At 37.0% G+C, this 21,996-nt stretch overlaps 1 protein-coding gene across 1 annotated transcript in view; it reads right to left on the reverse strand.

Moving 5' to 3' along the window:
• The window catches only part of LOC145678885 (uncharacterized), a 55,091-nt gene that overhangs the window by 15,417 nt on the left and 17,678 nt on the right, over nt 1-21,996 (reverse strand). Inside the window, exons 3-6 of the mRNA XM_081749461.1 lie at nt 21,092-21,252; nt 15,823-16,058; nt 11,787-11,880; nt 1,045-1,138 (exon numbers count right to left, since the gene is read on the reverse strand). Coding sequence (XP_081605587.1) covers nt 1,045-1,138; nt 11,787-11,880; nt 15,823-16,058; nt 21,092-21,252 — 585 coding nt within the window. The remainder of the gene's footprint in view (nt 1-1,044; nt 1,139-11,786; nt 11,881-15,822; nt 16,059-21,091; nt 21,253-21,996) is intronic.

The following is a 21,996-nucleotide window of genomic DNA, read 5'->3' on the forward strand; positions in this document are numbered from 1 at the left end:
TCGATCAAATGGATCATGTGCGGACTACATAAATACCTTGCGAATAATAATAGACATCAGAATAAAGTTGAGTTGAATTGATCGTCCCTTTCAGCAGCGAGGCTATATGAGACAGGACCTACTGATTAACGTGGAATCTGAATAACATGAGCTCCCGCCGGGAATCGAACCCGGATCTCCCAAAGGCGCGTACGCTACCCGCTTAGCCACGAAGGAGCTCTAGACATCAGAATAGTAAACAAAACTATATGGAGCCTTTATTGATTACAAAAATAAGTCTTTAATTCAGTAAACAGGAATGAAATGTGAAAGATACTTCACGACAAAGAAATACCTCCTAAAATACTAAATTTAATTAGAAACATGCATGCTGAGAAATGTCCAATCCTATTCAATAACAATTTTAGCTGGAGTAACGCAAAAATGTATGTTAGCACCAACCATATTCCTATTAGTAACGGACCACGTAATGAGAATACTAGACAATAAGAAAAGAAGAATATAATGAAAAATGAAAGAGATTGAATTCGTTGTTGATATTGCCCCTTTTCACAAGTCAAGAAAGAAGCAACAAATAAGTTTTTAAAAAAATTGAAGCAGCATCACAAATACTACAATTAAATGTAAATGAGGACAAAACAAAAGAAATGGGAATAAACATCTCAAGCAAAAATCTTTGAGTTTTACGTCCCACGATTATGCCGGCTAGGCTAAAGGAGACGGTGATGATGAGAAATGAATGAAATGGTGGAATGAAGAAGGGGGAAACAGGAGAACCCGAGGAAACACACGCATACGGTGTTTGTCCACCACAAAGTTCACTTGGCGGGAGCTGGAATTGAACCCGGGACCCTATGCACCAGAGGTGAACGCTCTACCATTGAGTCACTGCGGCCCGTAACATCTCAAGCAAACAGAAACTAAACAGGAAATACAAGGATTGAAGAGGTGCACAAATTGCAATATCTCGGAGTAGTAATAATTAAAATAGAGGAGCGGAAAAAGACATGGATTACTCATCTTTGGCCTAAAATTCATACTTACACATCGTAGATCTTCATATGCCCGTCGTCAGAGGCTGTCAACAACAACTGAGAATCTGGAGAGAAGCATAGAGACCGGATTGGCATAGCGTGACCTGGAAACATAAAAAAGAACGAGAACAATATTACTACAACCTTCTTTTTATGTGGATATGCATATGAAAACTACAGGTATTTGTTTGGCAATTGATTTCAGAAGTATTTATGTTCCTGTCACTTATGTTTCTTACATAATCAACTAAATTTTGACTATACAAAGAACGTATTGGCTATACAAAGAGATGAATGGTAAGTGTAGTGGCACCTATCTATATAGGCCTCCATTAGTGATACTTAAAGTGGCCAACTCATATAAATGAAACACGTTAAGCTAGGTTGCCATGCTGCAAGAATCTTGTAGCTGTCATTAAAAAATCCTGCAACTCCATCTTTCTATTTACTGTTTACACTTTACAACTTCCTGAAAGCAAGGAGGATATCTCCACCCATGCAGCACTGCACTCTAGTGAACAAACAGAGAACCTCCTCATTAAAAACGTGCAATTTGGCGCACTTCCCCTCCCTGTCCAAAAGAATCCATCGTTTTTCCTTTATGTCAGTGGAAGGGCGATAGCAGGTAGCAAGCAAGTCGACCCAGAAAGTTGCACATGGTTCAACTCCTTGCAAGATGGAAAAAAATGTTTTATGTCCCTTTGAAGATTATGTTTACATGGAGAAATATTGTAGGGTTGCAAGATTTTTTTTAATGACATCTACAAGATTCTTGTAGCATAACAACCTAGTTTCACAGTATTCATTTTATAGTTCTTATCTGTAAATAAGAAAATAAGTTTCACGTAACTAACCATGTTCCTTTTATTTGAATCATTGTAGCTCGAATGCTCATTGCAAAAAACTGGCATCATCTTATGAATTATCACAACTAAAACACACTCAAAAGTTATAGGATTTCAGCAGCATCTTTAAGAAGTTGTGTTCGACAACTAATGGAGAAAACCATAATATAATGAAGAGTCGACTTAAACACTACACGATTGCATTCTCAAAAAATGATGCCAGATTGCTGCAGCGGGCATCGAAATTATTAGGGTTCAAATAAAAGCAACATACGTTAGGTACATGGAACATATTTTTCTTATTTATCATATAAATGTGTACTATTATTGGAAGTACGGTTACATTTCATTTTAGTTCTTCATTTACTCGTTCGTTCATAATATTCATTTGTTACTTAGCTATTGTTCCGTGGTTCTGTGTGTTATTGTGCTATTATTTTGTGCAATTATTATATTTATATATTGTAAAGCCTATGAAAGCAATAAGACACGACCTCAATATCACGGCTAAAGATGCCATACCTCAGGAAGGATTAGTAGGGAAAGAAGACAGAGAAAGTCCTGAAAAAATACTTTTCAGTGATTCCTAGCTTTGTAATATGTTCTATTTGTCACATTATGAAGTTATTCCCGTCCCAAAAATTATTCCTTACCTCTCTTATTGCCATGAATAATTGAGTTGAGTTAATTTTGAGTTTAACGTCCCGTTCAGCAGCGAGGCTATATGAGACGCGAATCTACTGATTAACGTGGAATCCGAACCACGTGAGCTCCCGCCGGGAATCGAACCCGGGTCTCCCACGCCAAAGGCGCGTACGCTAACCGCTTAGCTACGAAGGAGCTCCCATGAATAATTGTCATGAAAATAGATTATATAGTTCAAAAATGTTATGGAATATATTATACAGGAGTTATTTAAATAATATGGATTAATGCTAATATCATTTGTACGGAATAAGCTGGTAATAAGTTAACAGTTAGTCAGACAGTTTGCCAAAGCACAAGGCTTAATGCGATTATTAGCCGGTCCTCCAAAATATTTATAGGCGTTAATTCAACTCTTATTGCAACGTTATGAGCTGAAGGGTGGAAGCCAGGAAACTAATTAAATATCTTAAACGAAAATTATGAAATTAGTTGAAATAATGACGAGATTTAATTAATATGAATGAATCGACGAAATTAAGAGAATTAATGTATGAAATTAAAATTATTCTTTGAATTTATGGACTAATATACTTACTCATTATTCTCTGTTTTGATGTTATGTTGGATCTTAGGCTAATTTATGAGGAATAGTTAGGAGTCCATCGTGCTAGATCTTATGTATGCTGTGCATTATATAGATATCTATTGTCAATACAAGGTGAACAAATAGATCCAACTAATAAACCGTACTTCTACAGTTTATTTCTGGTTATTGAAGTATTATTACTGGTGGAAGATTGTTGAACATTATCATTTAGCTTCACACGTAATTTATTTAACATTTCTTTAGCTGAATTCCATAGCATATACATCTATAGTTCTATTTGGTCTAGGAATTAATTCGTGCGTGTGGACAAGAGATGGCGCAACGAACGGAGCGTCCCACAGTTCCGTGTATCCACACATGTGTTGCAAACCCCTGTCATCGCGTATCGTTCGTAGTATAGGGCAGTGGATTAAAGCGTCAACAACACCAGTTTGTAGTTAAGTGAACATGGCGCAATTTGTGCCTGATAAAGTGTTTTTGCGGGGTGTCCTGCTGCATTACTTTAACATGCAGAAAAGTGCGACTGAAAGTCATCGTATTTTGGTGGAAGTGTATGGTGACCATGCTCTAGCTGAGCGAACGTGTCAGAAGTGGTTTGCACGGTTTAGAAGTGGTGATTTCGGCTTGGCAGACCAAGAGCGAGCTGGACAGCCAAAAAAATTTCAAGACGAAGAATTGACAGCATTGCTCGAGCAGGATTCGTGTCAAACGCAGGAACAACTTGCAGCAGCATTAGGCGTTGATCAAACAACAGTCTCCAAACGCTTGAAAGCCATGGGAATGATTCAAAAGATGTCACATTGGGTTCCACATGAATTGAAAGACAGAGACGTTGAAAGACGAAAAACCATTTGCAAATTGCTGCTTCAACGACAGAGCAGAAAGGGGTTTCTGCATCGAATTATTACGGGTGATGAGAAGTGGATCCATTACGAGAACCCTAAACGAAAAAAGGCCTGGGTGAAACCAGGTGAACCAGGTCCATCACAACCAAAACGAGATATTCACTGTGCAAAGGTTATGCTGTGCATATGGTGGGATATGAAAGGTGTGGTGTACTATGAGCTGCTGCAACCGGGTGAAACTATGAATGGAGAACGTTATCGACGACAATTAATGCGTTTGAAGCAAGCTCTGGCCAGAACACGACCAGAACGGGAGAACAGACATGATAAACTTATTGTTCAACATGATAACGCTCGCCCACATGTCGCAAAACCGGTCAAAACCTATTTAGAAAATGTCGGATGGGAAGTTTTACCCCACCCGCCATATTCACCAGACGTTGCTCCTTCGGACTACTACTTGTTCGATTGCATGAACAACGATTTGATTGGACAGCGGTTTACTTCTTCAGAAGATATCGAAACATGGGTCTCTGACTGGATCGCTTCCAAGGATGAGGACTTCTTTCGCCACGGAATCCGTACATTGCCTGACAGATGGGCGAAAGTGGTGGCTAGCGATGGACAATATTTTTCTTAAGGTATTTATGTATTTTGTGTTTGTACTACAGCTTCAATGTGTGTGTACCAACCGCACGAATTAATTCCTAGACCAAATAGATGATAAGCGTCCTTCGAGGGTCGTCTGCTTCCCTTTAGCTCCCGTTCTTTGAAAGCAGATCAGATGCATTATTTGGTTGTAATTTCTATTAACACGGTAACGCAAGAGCTAACTTAAAACACCACCTTCTAGAATGGAAGGCGACAAGAAAATGAAATGATATCTTTAAGTTTTACGTCCCACGGTTATGCCGGTTAGGCTAAAGGAGAAGGTGATGATGAGTGAGGAATGAAATGGTGGAATGAAGAAAGTGGGAGGAAACGGGAGAACCCCGAGAAAACCCACGCACACGGTGTTTGTCCACCACAAAGTTCACTTGGCGAGGGCTGGGACCGAACCCAGGACCCCAAGCACCAGAGGTGAACGCTCTACCACTGAGCCACCGCGGCCCCGGTTAGGCTAAAGGAGACTGTGATGATGAGAAATGAATGAAATGGTGGAATGAAGAAAGTGGGAGGAAACGGGAGAACCCCGAGAAAACCCACGCACACGGTGTTTGTCCACCACAAAGTTCACTTGGCGGGGGCTGGGACCGAACCCAGGACCCCAAGCAGCAGAGGTGAACGCTCTACCACTGAGCCATCGCGGCCCCGGTTAGGCTAAAGGAGACTGTGATGATGAAAAATGAATGAAATGGTGCAATGAAGAAAGTGGGAGGAAACGGGAGAACACCGAGAAAAACCACGAGCAGGTATTTTTTCACCACAAAGTCCACACGGCGCGAGGTGGGATCGAACCAGGGGCCCCAAGCTCCGGAGATGAACGCTCTACCACTGAGCCACCGTGCCCCCCTGGAAGGCGAAAAGAGCTGATATATACTTCTTAATACATATGACGGGATAACTTCTTAATACATATGACGGGATAATACTTCTTTATACATATGACGAGATATTGGCAAATAAGCTTTGAAGAAAATAAAATAATGTATTGTAATATTTCTAATACAGAAACTAACGATCTATACATTAATTCACGGATGTACGGAAACAGATGTTTATATTTTCAGTTGATTAAATAAAAAAATGTAGGGAAAGAGATTTTTGTATTTTCAGTACTTATCCACATGTTCCATTTTGAAAGATTTATTATGAACTAGCAGAATGCCCGTTCTTCGCACGGGGAGAACACGTTTCGTTTTGGGACATAAAGGGCATCAAAACTGTCAACAATCAACTTTGGAACTCCAAAAACTATGAATCCGACACCAATATCAGCCATTTTCAATCATTTTTCCATGCCACCCTTCGGAGTACTAATGGGGGTTGAATTTGAATTTAAACGGTACTGAAAGTGTGTAGTATTTGTCTTTAACACTATGGATTAGACACTAATATTGCTCATTTTCGATCATTATATATATATATATATATATATATATATATATATATATATATATATATATATATATATATATATATATATATATATATATATATATATATATATATATCACTCCTCCTCCTCCTCCAAGTTGACCGTCAAAGTAAACTGACAAAAACCATCCCAGGCCCGAACTTCATCTATGTTTAGAAGTTTGATCGAGATCGGTTGGTTGGTTCAAGATTTATTAAGTCACAAACATAGTCACTTTCATTTTTATATACGGTATATATGTAGTTGTTATGGATTATCATCTGGATATATTTAAAGGAAAACAAGCTTTTAATCCTCGGATAGCGACGATTTGCAAATTTAGAATGCTTCTACTTGTTATTCCAAAATGGTTTCTTGCTAATCCTTAGAAGTATATCTTCTAGTCAAACTTGAAGAAAAAGAAAGAAAACAAGAATTTTAGGAATGATCCAAAGAAAATGGATCAAAAGATTGCAATCTTGGCCAATAATTGGTTTTTGGATCAGGGCCCACAAAAATTTTGAACGGCCCCTAAATCGAGTTCTCGTATTTTTTACGGAATAAGCACACCATACTGGGTTTTGGGTTTGTTACATTACAGGTACCGTAAACTGGGGTTACTTGGAAAGTTTTTTTCTTCTTTCTTTTTCACACTACTCCTTGTTATTTACTGCAATTAATTTTTCTTCTTCTTGTGATGTTTCTAGAGCTTAGTCCATGTTACCTTTTCCTTCAGTCACAACAAAATTTTACCGATACTGAAATCTCCCAGGAGCCAAAATGTGCTGTTTCCAAGTAGCCCCGCTTTTGGGGCTACTTGGAAAATTATCTCTTTTCATAGTAGTAAGAGCTGTGTGAAAAATGGGATTATTTGAAAAGAACCACTTGCAAGATCACACTTTCTTGAGAAGATTGATATGCAACATGCCTGTGTTTCTTTCATAGTATTCCTAGGCTGTTTTAAATTTAAAAAATATATATATATACTTTTTTTGCACAACCTATTAAACACAATAAATTGTTGAAACAATCTAAACTAACTATAGTGATAAACTTGTCTTCCTGAAGGCCTTTTGATTAAAAAAAAAAAAGTTTTTGCAATATGCTTTTATAAAGGGTAGTTTTTCAAACAATGGAAGGGAAATTTTGGCAAATGCCAATACAGGCATAAGCTCTTGAGACTTCTTTAAGACACTTAAACATGCTCTACATAATTTTATGAAATTTATGTATGTATCAGATCAGTAATTGCCTTACATTGGTTTACAAAATTACCTGGTACTATTTTTACAAGTGTGCATTTACGTTAACTCTTATAGTCTGGAACTCTTAAAAACTCTTAACTCTTAAAAATATCATATGGCACTGTGATAATAATAATAATGTAATACCGTACGATAAAGACAAAAATTCACATATTAAAATTCTTTTCTGCAGTAATATGGAAAAAGAACTTGTAACACCGGTTGTAGGTAGGTTCAGGCAAAACTTCAATAATGTCATCGTTGTCTATCCCCTGATCAATATCACAATTTTTAGTAGAAAAACGGAAGGAAATAAAATAATAAAAACTGCCACAAATTGTCCTAGAAAGGGAGTGGACATGTAAAACCAATTCGTCATTAGGAAATTTCTGAAAGCAATGATATTTAGCACAACCAGGTAAAAATCACTTTTCATTACGGAAACACAAGAGACAATTTACAGAAAATTAAAAAAAAAAAAAAAAAGTATCAATTACTATGAGAATTTTTAGACCAGTCTAAGACACAGCATTTATTACCATCCGTATTGCTTCTTTTAGGTGTCTACTTTTCATTGGTCTGGAAGAGAACGACGTATCTGTCATAGTTCTCTCATTATTGTACTATATAACACAAAAAATGCCAGTTTTCCAAATAGCTCCAGTTTACGGTGTTTACGATACTTTTCCAGATATGAGGCGTACAACAAAATTTTTGTCTGAAATATATTAGATCTTTTTTTTTTTTTTTTTTTTTAAAAAAAGCGTAGTGTAAAAAAATATATATTGTAGTCAACCTCTAATTCTATGATAATCGCTAAACTTGTTACCATAAATAACTACTTTCACATGCAACTAAACGCATAAACCATTTCCACAGAGTATAAAGAAAGAAAAAAAATATACAAAACCCATTAATAATCAACTTCGAAAGTTCCAATCAATTGAATCAAACATTTCAAATTAAACATAAACGATGCAAACAGTGACTACATAATCCGCCAATTGTCTTTTTCTGTGTTTAATTCCGAACGTCAAAGTTGCAAATTCAAAACTAATTTTTTTCTTATATCATGACTTTTACGTATTATATGATTTTTTTGTAGTAAAATATTGATATAATTCTGAATAAATTCTACAGTTTTAACTTTACTTTTTATTGATATAACTAGAAATTTTTAATGGACTATAGTATCTGAAAATTGTGATTTTGAGACTGTAACCAATATGATTTCCCTACATATATACGTTTTCCTAACATAAATAAAAATGAAATGAAACCTTTTAGGTTTTACGTCCCACGCTTATGACGTGCGGGCTAAAGGAGATGGTATGAAACGAAATGAAATCTTTGAGTTTTACGTCCCGCGGTTATGCCGGTTAGGCTAAAGGACACGGTGATGATGAGTAATGAATGAAAATGGTGGAATGAAGAAAGTGGGAGGAAACGGGAGAACCCCGAGGAAACCCATGCACAGGGTGTTTGTTCACCACAAAGTTCACTTGGCGTGGGCTGGGATCAAACCCGGAACCCCAAGCACCAGACTAAAGGAGATGAAGATGATGAAAAATGACTGAAATAGTGAAATGAAGAAACAGGGAGAAACCCTCAAAACCTATATATGCACCCACGCACACGGTGTTTGTCCACTACAAAGCCCACTTGGCACGAGCGGGGTTCAAACCAGGAACCACACGCACCAGAGGTGAACCCTCTACCACTGAGCCAATGTCAATAAAGAAAAAGGTTGAAAATATACGATAATTCGCACCCCACTTCCAAGTTGTAAGTGAGCTCCCTCGTGGCTATATAGTTAGGAGTACGTGCTTTTGGTACGGAAGATCCGTGTTTGATTTCTGGTGGGAGCTCATATGGTTCGGATCCCATGTCTCATATAGCCTTGCTGCTGAAAGAAACTAATCAATCTAACGCTAAACTTTAATCTAATCAATCAAGTTGTAGGTTCAAGCTTCATCAGTCTTGATGAAACAAACAAGTCTACAAATTAAAAAAAAATCTATGAGTTTAACGTCCCACGATTATGACCTTTAGAGTAACGGAGACTATGATCATTAAAGCAAGTGAATAATGATGGAAGGAAACGGGAGTACTCCAAGAAAACCCACGGGCATGATGTCCACCACAAACTTACTTGGCAGGGATCGAACCAGGGACCCCACACACCAGAGGAAAGCGCTCTACCACTGAGCCACCTTGCCCTCTACAAATTTTCAAATACAGTAACTGTATGAGATATAGACCTCAAGTTATCATGAAATCGGAACCATATGCTTGTAAGATCAAACCTGAGTCTCCCCTAAGAACCAAGATAAAGCAAATCATTTAGCAATGAGGGAGTTCTAACTGAAGATTATTTCATTTTTTAATATTAATAACGTGGCTCCATATACCTATATTATGTCCTTACTTGCACTTATGTTCTGCGGCCACAATAACTTTCAGTATTAGGGCAATCCAAATTGAAATCGACCGATTTCCAGGTCAAAGGTTGTTGATAAAATTATTTATATTTGAATTTTTTACCTCATTTGTATCACATTTAGGGAGTTGAAAACGAGTATTCATTTATTTTTTTTTAGCCGCACAGGTTTGTTTGTAGCGGCCATTTTCTATAGGCGCCTGAGCGTATTTTGAACTTTTCAGAGGATTCCGTTAAATGCTGTAACTTTTTAGGTTTTAAAGATAATGAGTCCAAACCGAAACCATATGAAAGATAATGGAATGGATATCTTTATATGTTCTGTGCACACTGAGACGTACTTTAGAACGTTGAAAAAACTGAACATTGAGATTAGAAACCTTGAAATGGACACTTTGGAATGCATATTTTGAAACAAAATAAATAAGACTCATCTTCAATTTTTTGTCTACACAGAGGCTAGATAGTAAATAACGTCCCAAACAAGTTTCAGATCTGAGAACTATATACTTGATTTTTCGGAAATTTTTAAACACTGCGAATTTTCGAAAATCGAGCATTTTCACCATCAAATATCTCAGGAAGGACACAAGTGAAAATCTCAAATTTGCACAAAATAGACGATAGTTATGCAGTAACAAGTGGGTAAAATTGCAACATTGAGACTTAAGTAGTTTCTAAGTTATAAGTTGTTGTAATGATGTGAAATTCGCGAACCTGTACAGCTAAATATATGTACAGGATTTGTTTGATAGCATCTCAGGCATATAATTTATCTATGTTTCATCACAAGAAGTACAGTCAAACAGCAATAAATTCGAAATTTGCTACTTGTGAAAGAATTATCAATACCAGATCATATCATAGATTTGTACCTCTGACGCAAACACAAATCAGATGTTTTGAATACTCACAATCAGATGAATTTACTGACTGCAGTACTTCAGTACTTCCAGAGAATAGCATGTTGTCACTTGCACCTAATGATACTGTAGCTTGTATTTACGCCGAGAAATTGTGGATTGGGAGAATTGAAGACACCAGTCAGGAAAATAACTATCTTTCTGTCCACGTTTTTCCTCCCCATGGCCTAAGAACATCTTTTAAACTATCTACGAGTGACAAAGTGTGGGTGCCAATCAGTAAGGTTCTTCAGAAACTCACACTCACAGAGTTCACAACTCTTACAGGTCCTACTTCCAACATCAGTGCCAAACACTATACAAATTAGTCAATTGTTTACCCCACCGATGTTTTAGCAGCAGCGCTAGACGCGTTTTGTTTTCTGTACAAGATACGATTCATAAATTATGCACACTTTACCCATTTAACATTACTGTCGTGTTATTTTGACTTTTGCTACAAAGTTTATATCCACGCCTCATGACGCTTCATGATAGTGAAGAGAAATCTTTTAACTCAGAAACTTTTAACTCAAGTCTCAGCGATGGAATTTTACCCATTTGTTAGTGCACAACTATCGTCTATTTTGTGCAAATTTGGGATTTTCGCTTGTGTCCTCCTTGAGATATTTGATGGTGAAAATACTTGATTTTTGAAAATTCGCAATGTTTAAAAATTTCCAAAAAAATAAGTATATGGTTCTCAGATCTGAAACTTGTTTGGGACATGTGTTTATTATCTTGTCTCTATGTAGACAAAAAATTGAAGGCGAGTCTCATTTATTTTGTTTCAAAATGTAATTCCAAAATGGCCATTTCTAGGTACAAAATAGCCGCTATAACAAAACCTAAGCGGCTAAAAATTAAAGGAATACCCGTTTTCAACTACTTGAATGTAGTACAAACTTAGGTAAAAAAATTAATAAATAACTAAATTTTGTCAGCAACCACCACTGGTCAATTTCATTAGGATTGCTCCTATTATTACAAAACTTAAGCACCAATTTCCTATTTTCTTGCCTCAATGTAATATATTCACATACATACATACCCACCAAACATATATTTTCCTAATTGCTGTACTCTTTAATAAAGCAGATTTATTATCTTAATGCAGCTAAATTTCAACAGTATCTGTACTCACCTTCTAAAGCCTGCACCAATTTTCCTGAAGCAACATCAAATATGTTAATAAATCCATCAATTGCTCCACTTGCGATATATTTCCCGTCAGGGCTCTAAAAAGAACGGGAACAAAAATTTAAAAAAGGAATACATGCAATATAAATTATGTTTATAATCAGAAGTCCTATAAACGCTCTGTTTAGCTTACTATATAACTAACTTTATGGCCTATAGAACCCGGAGGTTCAATGCAGCATCCACAAAATCTCTCCACTTACTTCTGAGAGAGATTTTTTTTTTATTTACAGTTCATTCATTCATTGTTAAAAAGTCTGTTGACACAGTAGACTATGAGGCTAACTGTCGATGTGGAAATTCAAATATTGTATGACAGAAAGAGGAATACTGATCCCAGAATAAGGAAGCATTTAAGGGATGCCAAGGATCAAGATTCTGCAGTTTCCAGCTTATCAAAACATATAGATAAATCCACACATAGTTTTAAAGAAGTAAACATTATCCGCAAAAGCAACAGATCACAAATCAAAAGGAACAATTTGAATCTTATTTAAATCGGAACGAAAAATTCTGAGCTGAATTTGGACGATGGCAACCTTGACAATAAAGGGAATTGTATTATAAACAGTTTCATTCAAAAATTTGGATTCCATTGATGTCAATCCCACCCAGCAATTCTTTCCCCGTTTATACTTCAAAGCGCTACACAGCAGCAATCTGTGGTGTGTGGAAATTGACAACACTTTCCAATATATAATCTAGAGTATGGTTCGGTTATATTCTGTGATGTGCTGTGTATATATATATATATATATATATATTCGGCTTGTGCTTTTAAAAATCGTACGGACGTGAGTAGTGAAAATAGTATAGCTGACCAATTTCTTTTAAAACAGAACACCAGATGTTACACTGCAGGTTAAAATGGAACAAATACGAACGTAGGCTTTCCACTATCAGCGTTCTTTTCTCACTGGTGACCGAACAGATGAACAGTAGCGGGAGTCGAAATCATCTCACTTTGTTAATAAATATTATAGCATATTACAGGTTAGTTATTGTTATCCAAAAGAAACGTATACTGACACATGATAATAAAGAAATAAAGATTCGGTACAACTATGCAAAACATTTCCTCTGTTCCTTTTGCTTATCTCTTCGGTCTCCTCCCAGTGATTTTTCCTTTCATGATTTTCTTGCAAAACGCCGAAAATCATTAACTTCTACTAGAATTACTAAAATAACTACGGGCAGAATGTCTACACGGAATACACTAAGGGTGGAAAATCCCAACAAGAAACTAACTTCACAGATCAATATATAACTATAGTCCGAGTCACCCGAATTGGCGTGTGGCATCAGCCAATAAGCTCGCAGTGCCCTGTTACTAAACCTTCAAGGAGGAATCTAATCATTCATAATTGTTCACAAATACGAACAAAATCAATTATGAATGATTAGATTCCTCCTTGAAGGTTTAGTAACAGGACACTGCGAGCTTATTGGCTGATGATCGGGTGACGCGGACTATAACATTATAGCCTATGGAACCCGAAATTTAATGCATTCAGAAAAGCTCTCCACTGATTTCTGCCTTAGCCAACTGGTCCTGTTTCTACTTTGTATTTCTATTTTTGCGAGATCCATCTTAATACTGTCCTTCCATTTGTGTCTACGTTCTCCTAATGGTCTTTTCTGATTGGATTTGTACTTAAAATTTTGAAAGTGTTTACACTTTCTTCCATTCTGGCTACACGATATGTCTACCTGAACCTTATAGGCTTAATGACGCTAACAATGTTAGGTAAACGGTATAAATTATTCAGTTCCTTGTTACGAGTTCCCGTCATTTCGCATTCCCATCTCATTTGGGTCTGGATATTCTCCTCAGGATGTTATTTTTAAATTGCGTTCATCCCTCAGAGTAAGCGACCATGTTTCCCAACCATACAGCACAACAAGCTTGATTATCGTTGTTTTATTTATTTTAAGCTTCAAATTCTTTGTAGAATTCGTGAAGCCAAAATAATTTGGATTGAATAATAACACGAATTCCCTGCTTTCAGTCGACATTCAACTTCATCATGGACATAGTTTTAGTTTCTTAATGTTGATCCTAGGTATTTGAAAGTGTCCTGTTTGTCGTAAGTATTACTTGCTATTTTAACGTACCACTTTGCTGAACCTGGGCTCTAACGTAGGCATGAATGTTCTTCCCACTTCTACATTATATCTATACATATTCCTTTAAACGGGAGAACTTTTTTTTGAAGTAATTTTCTACCTCGACATTTGCTTTTACTAGCCACGTCCTATCAACGATGTTAATTTTACGGGCTCAAAACATCTTAAACGCATAATTGAAAAATAACGACACATTTTGTGAAAATTTGAATGAGAAATGGAAAGTCTACATAAAATTTGAAATTGATCGGGGAGAACGGCACGTTTCTAGAATCTGTGGTTTCCGAGATCTCACTGTCAAAATGAATTGGCCAAGAGCATTTTAATATGTACCTAGGCTTACCATAAATACTGTCCCAAAGGTTTAAGTACACTGACACACACTAGTTATGGATATTTTAATATCCAAAATAATATGAGTTACACATGGATGCATTATGAACCAAAATCTCGAATAATTATTCAAAATGGCCACCGTTAGCATGCACACAGTCCTTAAGTATTTGTGGCTACTCATCAATTGCATTACGCAACACATTAACTGGAAAATCTGCAGCTGCTTACCGAAGAGACCGCTTTAAACTTTCAATAGTGGGATGTCTCTTTTTGAAATCCATTTCCCGAAGCTTAGATCACAATTTGTAGTCCAAAGGGTTTGGATCCAGACTTGCAGAAGGCCAATCTGAAGTGGAAATGAGGTCCCGTTGTGCCCTCGTAGTTCACACCCCACCTCACCATGACTGAGGCAGGATTCTGACCCCTCTGGATCCTTGGAGCTTTTTCACCAGCTTCTCTAAAAGATGTGACATATATTTTGTCATTTTGGGCACTGAAAGTCTCCTCAACACTGAAAACCTTTTCATCAGTGAAAAGGATTCGACAATGCTCATTTGCAGCGTAACGCTTAAATAAGCATTTTGCTTTTAAAAGCCTCTGGTGCTTCAGTTCATTTGTCACGAGATGTCCTTTGCGTTGTTCGTAAGCATGGAGGCCCAGGTCACTGCTTAACTTGCAAGACAAAAGCATTTTCGGTATCTTCAGCTCGCGAGCCATAACTGACTGTTTCCTAATTTCCTAACTGGATTTCGTCCGATACGCCGCCATTGCTTTCACAAGTTCCGGTGTTCATACTTTGCGTGGTCTTCTTACCGCGGACGATCTTTCACAGTTCCAGTCTCAACAAAGCACTGGATAGTGCGGTAAATGAATTTTTTTTACTAATTTGCAGTTTCTGGCGGGTTTTGAAAAAATCTTTCCTGGCAATTTGCCTAACTTGTGCAACACTACCATGGTCACAGAATTTTCATACTCGCCCCATCTTCAGCTCATCCAGCAAGGACTCACGCTTCACGATACCGCTCTTCGCGTCGTGGTGTAACTGGGGCGTTCGCTTGTGTGGGCGGAAGTATATCCATCCTCAAAAGTTTGGACAATGAAATGAAATGAAATCTTTAGTTTTACGTCTCACGATTATGCCGGTTAGACTAAAGGAGACGGTGATTATGAGAAATGAATGAAATGATGGAATGAAAAAAGTGGGAGGAAACGGGAGAACCCGAGAAAACCCACGAACACGGTGTTTGTCCACCACGAAGTCCACACGGCGCGAGCTGGGATCGAACCAGAGACCCCAAGCATCGGAGGTGAACGCTCGACCACTGAACCACCGCGCCCCCTAAGTTTGGACAATATTTATGGTAAGATTAGGTAGATAGTTTGCAGTAGTATGGTCATGTAGGTTATTGCTACCACTGTTCCGCTTACACTTCCCATCTCTTAATCCTTCAGTTCTCTGGTTACTTCCTTTTGTCAGCTAAATATAAAATTTATATATAAAAGGAAGTCATACTTACATATGCTATGCTAAGTGTGAATTTCCCTCTTGTATCTAGAGTCTGCTCTTGTTTCCCTGATTCTACGCCGTACATGTTGATTTTCCCCGAATGGCTGCCAGAGATGATATACTTAGAATCAGGAGAAAACGTTACAGTCCATGTGTCTACTGGTCCAGCTTCTATGCTGCCAACCTTTTCGCCAGTCTGTGCATCCCAAAGACGAACACTAGAATCCAACGAACTAGAAGCTATCACTGTTTCAGAGAAATACAGAAAAAACGTATCAACTGAAAACACACACATATCGTATCTCCAATTACAAATAAACTTTAATACTTCAAAAATGCTGATTCCTCTTACTCGTATGCTGTTGTAATTCACCGAGTTACTGTAATATTCGTAATTCTTACTAGCTATCTTCCAAAGCAACTACACTATGGTTCATTCCAGATAAGCTGATGGGAAATCAAAACAAGTTTTTTCCTTACTACGCTCAGCACGTCATTTGATAACAGAAAATTTTGGTGTTGTTCTTTCTACTAATCCCTCCAAGCGAAGGTACAGAATGTATGTAAATATATCTAAAGAATTAATTCATAATAGCTTTACATATTTTAGAACACTTAATTATATTTATCTGTATTATGAGATAAGTAGCACATCTTTTAACTATAATAGTCAATTTAAACGGAGAGTTGTCTTCTTGGTAGTCGGGGCTGTGGAATGATGCTAGAATTGCACGCGATGACAGGAGCTGAGAATTGAATGAACAATTGCTGTATTTATGCTATATTGCTGCAATAATTGAGTTGGATATTTTCAAATATCTAGGATCAATATTAACAGACCAAAATCATAACCACGAAGAAATTAAATATCGACTACAAGCAGAGAATTCGTGTGATTATTCAACTCAAAATCTCTTGTCGTTGAGAATTCTGTCGAGGAAGCTTAAATATATATAAAACGATAATCATGCATGTTATTCTGTATGGTTATGAAACATGGTCGCTTACTCTGAGGGAAAAACGTAGACTGAAAGTATCTGAGAGCAAGTTCGTGAGACGAATATTAGGACCCAAGAGGAATGTGAATGGGAAATGACGGGAACTTCATAACAAGGAACTAATAATTTATACGGCCTACCAAACATTGCTAGGGTCATCAAATTTAGGAGGCTGAGGTGTGCACGTCATGTAGCCAAAATTTAAGAAAGCAGGAAGGTTCTCAAAGTTTTAACTGGAAATCCAACTGGAAAACGACCATTAGGAAGACCTAGGCGCAGATGGAAGGACAATATTAGCCCTTCCATCTCGGAGAAATAGGAGTACAAAGTAGAAACTGGATTCAGTTGGCTAAGTAACGAAGTCAATGGAGAGCTTTTGTGAACGCGACATTGAACCTCCGGTTTCCATAGGCCATAGAATTAGTTATTTATGCAATAATTTTATATTAATATGCAATCCAAGAGTAAATACAATCTGTGTGGGAAAAATATCAGAGCGCTAGCAGGATATCGGCAGAACTTGAAATGATAATAAAAAGAAGACATGTCTCGTCTGGCTCTCTTACAAACAAATGTTCTTACATTAACAACAAAGCAAGGAAGAAAGAAGAATTTCAACAGGACTGGTAATTGTTAGTAGCGGAGATTGATAGTAGCTAAAAGAAAAAGTAATGCCTTTTTAACATCAAGTTCATGTGAATTGGAATAAAAATTTAGATTTTAGACGATAAAGTTTCCCCTCTCTCTGTCAAGATTAGCGACTTATTTTCCCTTTCCCTTTCTACAATGGCAAAAAAGTGGGGAGACAGGGAGATTGTTTTGTTTGCCTATTAGCTTATCTGGAACTAGTTTTAAGGACCCGTTGTTCTCTTGCCTTAATTCAGAGCCCGGGTCAATGAAATGAAGAAGTGTTTCCACAACACTTCCATTACCCGGCTGTTTATCCTATGTTGTTATGTAACCCTGTAACACCAAAATGTAATGCTGGTTGCACACGGGCCAAAATACATTTTCAACTCTTTTACCCCCCCTCCCCCCGAGCAAAAAATCGAAAAGAAGGCTTCGTAGGTGACTAGACCTGGTAAAAATCTGTCAGTGTACTAAATTTGGTGTTTCTAGGTCACTCCTTTCTATCGAAAAACTGATGACAGACAGACACATTATTTTATTATTACTAAAAAAGAATTTATTATCTACAACACGTACAATTTGCATATATTGCGTTTTCTCCTCTTTAACTATAATTTATTTCTCCACACCCTATACAATATTTGCTATCCTCACTGATAATATTAAGTAACAAATTTTCAACTTTTTTCTTTCCTAAATAATTTCAACTGATTCCTGTTGAAGTTTTTATGCTGATTATAGTGGCGTAACTGTAATTGCCATATTAGCCTCCATGGAGTATAAAATATACAGCATGATTTACAACATATATATATGGAGTCCATTTCTTTGTCCTGATCTCTCATTCACACTAAAAAGCACAATTCATACGCCCTTCGTAACACAGGTGTCATCTGAGAAACATTGGACTTAACCGTCATTTTGCTACAAATATACCAAAGGTTCGGCTTATTTACACAATTTCTCAGGGATGATTTAATAAACACAATACAATGAATATATAGCAAGTCATACAAACAATATACTTATACGAAATAAGAACATCCCGTATAAGTATACATCAGCAACAAACTGAAATCTTCCTGGCAGTCCATGTATGTAATATGATAAGAATTCTCTGTATAGACACAAAATCGTTTGAACCGTAAGTCAGTCAGCAACACAATATGTGAGAAAATCTAAACAACGTTCGAACACCTCTTCCCGCAGTGTTGCAATTACATAAGAAGTGTTGCTAGCTACACGAGGGAAAATATAGTGTTAAAAATTCCTATTTCACAATTTCGGGAAAATGGAAGCTAATACAAACAAATGAGTTACTTTTCCTACACCAGGGAACACAATCTTATTATGGTCAGTAAATGCTGTTCAGGGAAGAAAAATCTGTGTAACTGAATGTCAATCTCTTGTACATACCCTTAATTATCACAATACTAACTCTCACAAATCTTCTACCTCATGTTTACTTTAATATTTTCGCTGTCTCTACGATCAACAACTACATCATCATTCTCTTTAACTTCACCTTATTCTTCCTTGTAAGTTCCTGACCATCAAACAATTCAGTTAACTTCATATAAAGAAAAGAAAAATATGTACCTATCTGTTATATGTATATGCTTCCAGAAACTAAATGTCACGAGAAATAACTTCCATTTTGTCCCTCAGGTTTTCAAATTTTTGTAAGGTTATTTTTGTGTGTAACCAGTTCATACGAAATAAAATCTGTACCATTTTAGCCAGTTAACTTCAACATACCTATTCAACAGAAAATAGTATTTTATGGAGGACATAATCGTACAAGTGGTTTTAATCGATGTTTCTCCCGATTCCTTACATTCTCATTATTCCATTCCTCATTCCGTAGGCTCTATTCTTTAGCCTACAAGACATGGCTTGAACGTCTGAAAGCAGTGTCGTGCCATGGAAAATCAGAGCTCGGGGCAAGAGCATACGATGGCGGCCCTGTACATACGAATGAGGCCCACAGACCAGCCACGAAGCACCATCATGTGAAAAGAAAGAAAATTTTCAAAGATAAACCCTGCTTTTCTTTGATTTTGAGTACTTTTTATTATTTTTTCTTCCCATTTTATATAAGTACCTATACATTTTCCTAACATGAGTAACATTTTTATTCTCTTTTTTCCTTCCCTTCTCTTTTCTTTTTTCTCCCAAATTTTATGCCCCCTTACTCCGGCGCCCGGGGCCGTCGTCCCTCCCACGGTTCGGCACAGCCTGGAAGCAATTTTTCATGACGTGCTTTATCATTTTGAATATCCATAGAAAAAGGAAAGGAAATCTTTTGAGTTTTACGTCCCACGGTTATGCCGGTTAGGCTAAAGGAGACGGTGATAATGAGTAATGAATGAAATGGTGGAATGAAGAAAGTGGGAGGAAACGGGAGAACCCCGAGAAAACCCACGCACACGGTGTTTGTCCACCACAAAGTTCACTTGGCGGGGATCGAACCCGGGACCCCAAGCACCAGAGATGAACGCTCTACCACTGAGCCACCGCGGCCCCGGAAAAAGGAAAGGGAACAGCCCGTTTCTTTCCTTCGCTTCCCTGAGTCAAATGTAAAGAAAAATTCTTTATAACACCTAAGACATTCTAAAATAATGACTAAGGAAAGAACTGAATGCTTGGTAACATATAACTTTAACTATAGCTGAAGTACGGTGAAGACTTCTGTATTTCAATCGCCGTGATTTTTTTTTTTCATACAATTATTCTGTTCATATTGTGGTTATGCTTAAGGTTTATCCTATTTAGGGTACATTGCGAGAAGTTTGGCATCTTAAAAATAACAAACTCCCTCCTATACTCCTGATAGAAGAGCTATACAACATTAATTAAACTTGGTAATTCTAGGCATGAATAAAAGATACAAGCCTCAAATGTATGATTTAATGTTTCTGAATAGTTATGTGGTGTTTGTGAATTGGTTTATGTGATGAGACATTCTTGGCAGTTGACAGAGTTCTTAAACACAAACGTGAGTTTCTTGTTGAAGATATCGTCCTACGACAGTCACTTGAGGCCCAATCAGCACAAATCCTTAATTTGGTTGGGATCCACAGAGAAGTATGTTATTTGACGAAACAGCCGCTCTTTCTGAACTCTAACTCATGTAGACTATGATGTTTGGAGCCTGAAGATAAAATGTTTCCAATTTCCTAGTCACACCGAGATAGTTAACAATATAATGACTGGTAACACCATACTATCCCGGAAATATCGTGAGCTTATATACTATTACTTTTGCTCAGGTTGTTACCCAAAGTGACGTAGAACCACGACATCGAAAAAGTGACCCAGAAAATCGGGCTCATGTACAAGTCGGCATTTGGTTCAGACGAAGAAATCTGTCAACGCAAGATTTACATAATGAGGAAGTTCATTATGTAAGTCAAACTGTCTTCAGCACATAAAACGAATTCGCGGACAAATTACATAATAATTCTTAACAGTTTGTAATAGATTTTGACCTAAAATTATGTAAAGAAATCTTTTTCTTGTTTTGTTCATCATCTTTAAAAATTAGATTTGAAACCAAAGTACAATAGAAATAAAAAGTTTATAACTGGCTGGTTATAATATAAATAGGTTTATATATATATATATATATATATATAGTCGAATAAATACCTGTACAGTCAGCATTTGTAGCTACAGACACAACACCTAAAGAATGGCCTTCCAGCTTATATTTTAATTCCAGCCGATCGTCTTGGAAAGTCCATACTTTCACCAGGTCATCAACTGACCCTGTTACTACGTAATCAAGCACGTCATTTGTGGCCGAATCCCTGCAGGACAACATGAACAGTTAATAATTTAAAAGGTACAGAAAAATTACTAAATATATGAGTTAAAATTAAATAGAATCATTGTATTTACAAGGCGGAAAATCAAGCGACATTTTTTTTCTCTGAAAAAATCCTGAAATGTTAAGAGATTCCATTTTTATGCAAATTCTACACTAAATAATATTTTTTTCACCCCAATATTGCATAAGCATTCTTTTTCTTGACGATACTTCGACAATAATTCGGTACCTTTTATTACTGAAACGATTAATTGATTTGTAGTTTAGCGTCCCTTTTTAGCAGTGAGGCTATTTGAGACGTGAACCTACTGATTAACATGGAATCCGAACCACATGATCTTCCGTCGGGAATCGAACCCGGGTCTCCCACGCCAAAGGCGCGTACGCTAACCGCTTAGCCACGAGGGAGCTCATCACTGAAACGAATTTTGGTAGTAAACCTAAGTGCAGAAAAAGAAATAACTTAATTGTGGTATGCAGAAATTTGTCTAGGGGGGAAGGGCTTGTAAGTTCATATAATTTCAGGTGTTTATACACATATCTTAATAACGTAAATGACAACATCGTGTCCGTGGGTTTTCTCGGAGTAATTCCGTTTCCTCACGCATTCTCATTCCACCAATTCATTGAATATCATGCACTTCTGTTAATCATCCGTCTCCCTTAGCCTAACAGGCATACTCGTGGGACACTAAACAGGAAGGTTTCATTTTAATTTAATAAA

Source organism: Thermobia domestica, chromosome 2 (genome assembly GCF_964235325.1).
Source record: "Thermobia domestica chromosome 2, izTheDome1.hap1.1, whole genome shotgun sequence".
NCBI lineage: Eukaryota > Metazoa > Arthropoda > Insecta > Zygentoma > Lepismatidae > Thermobia > Thermobia domestica.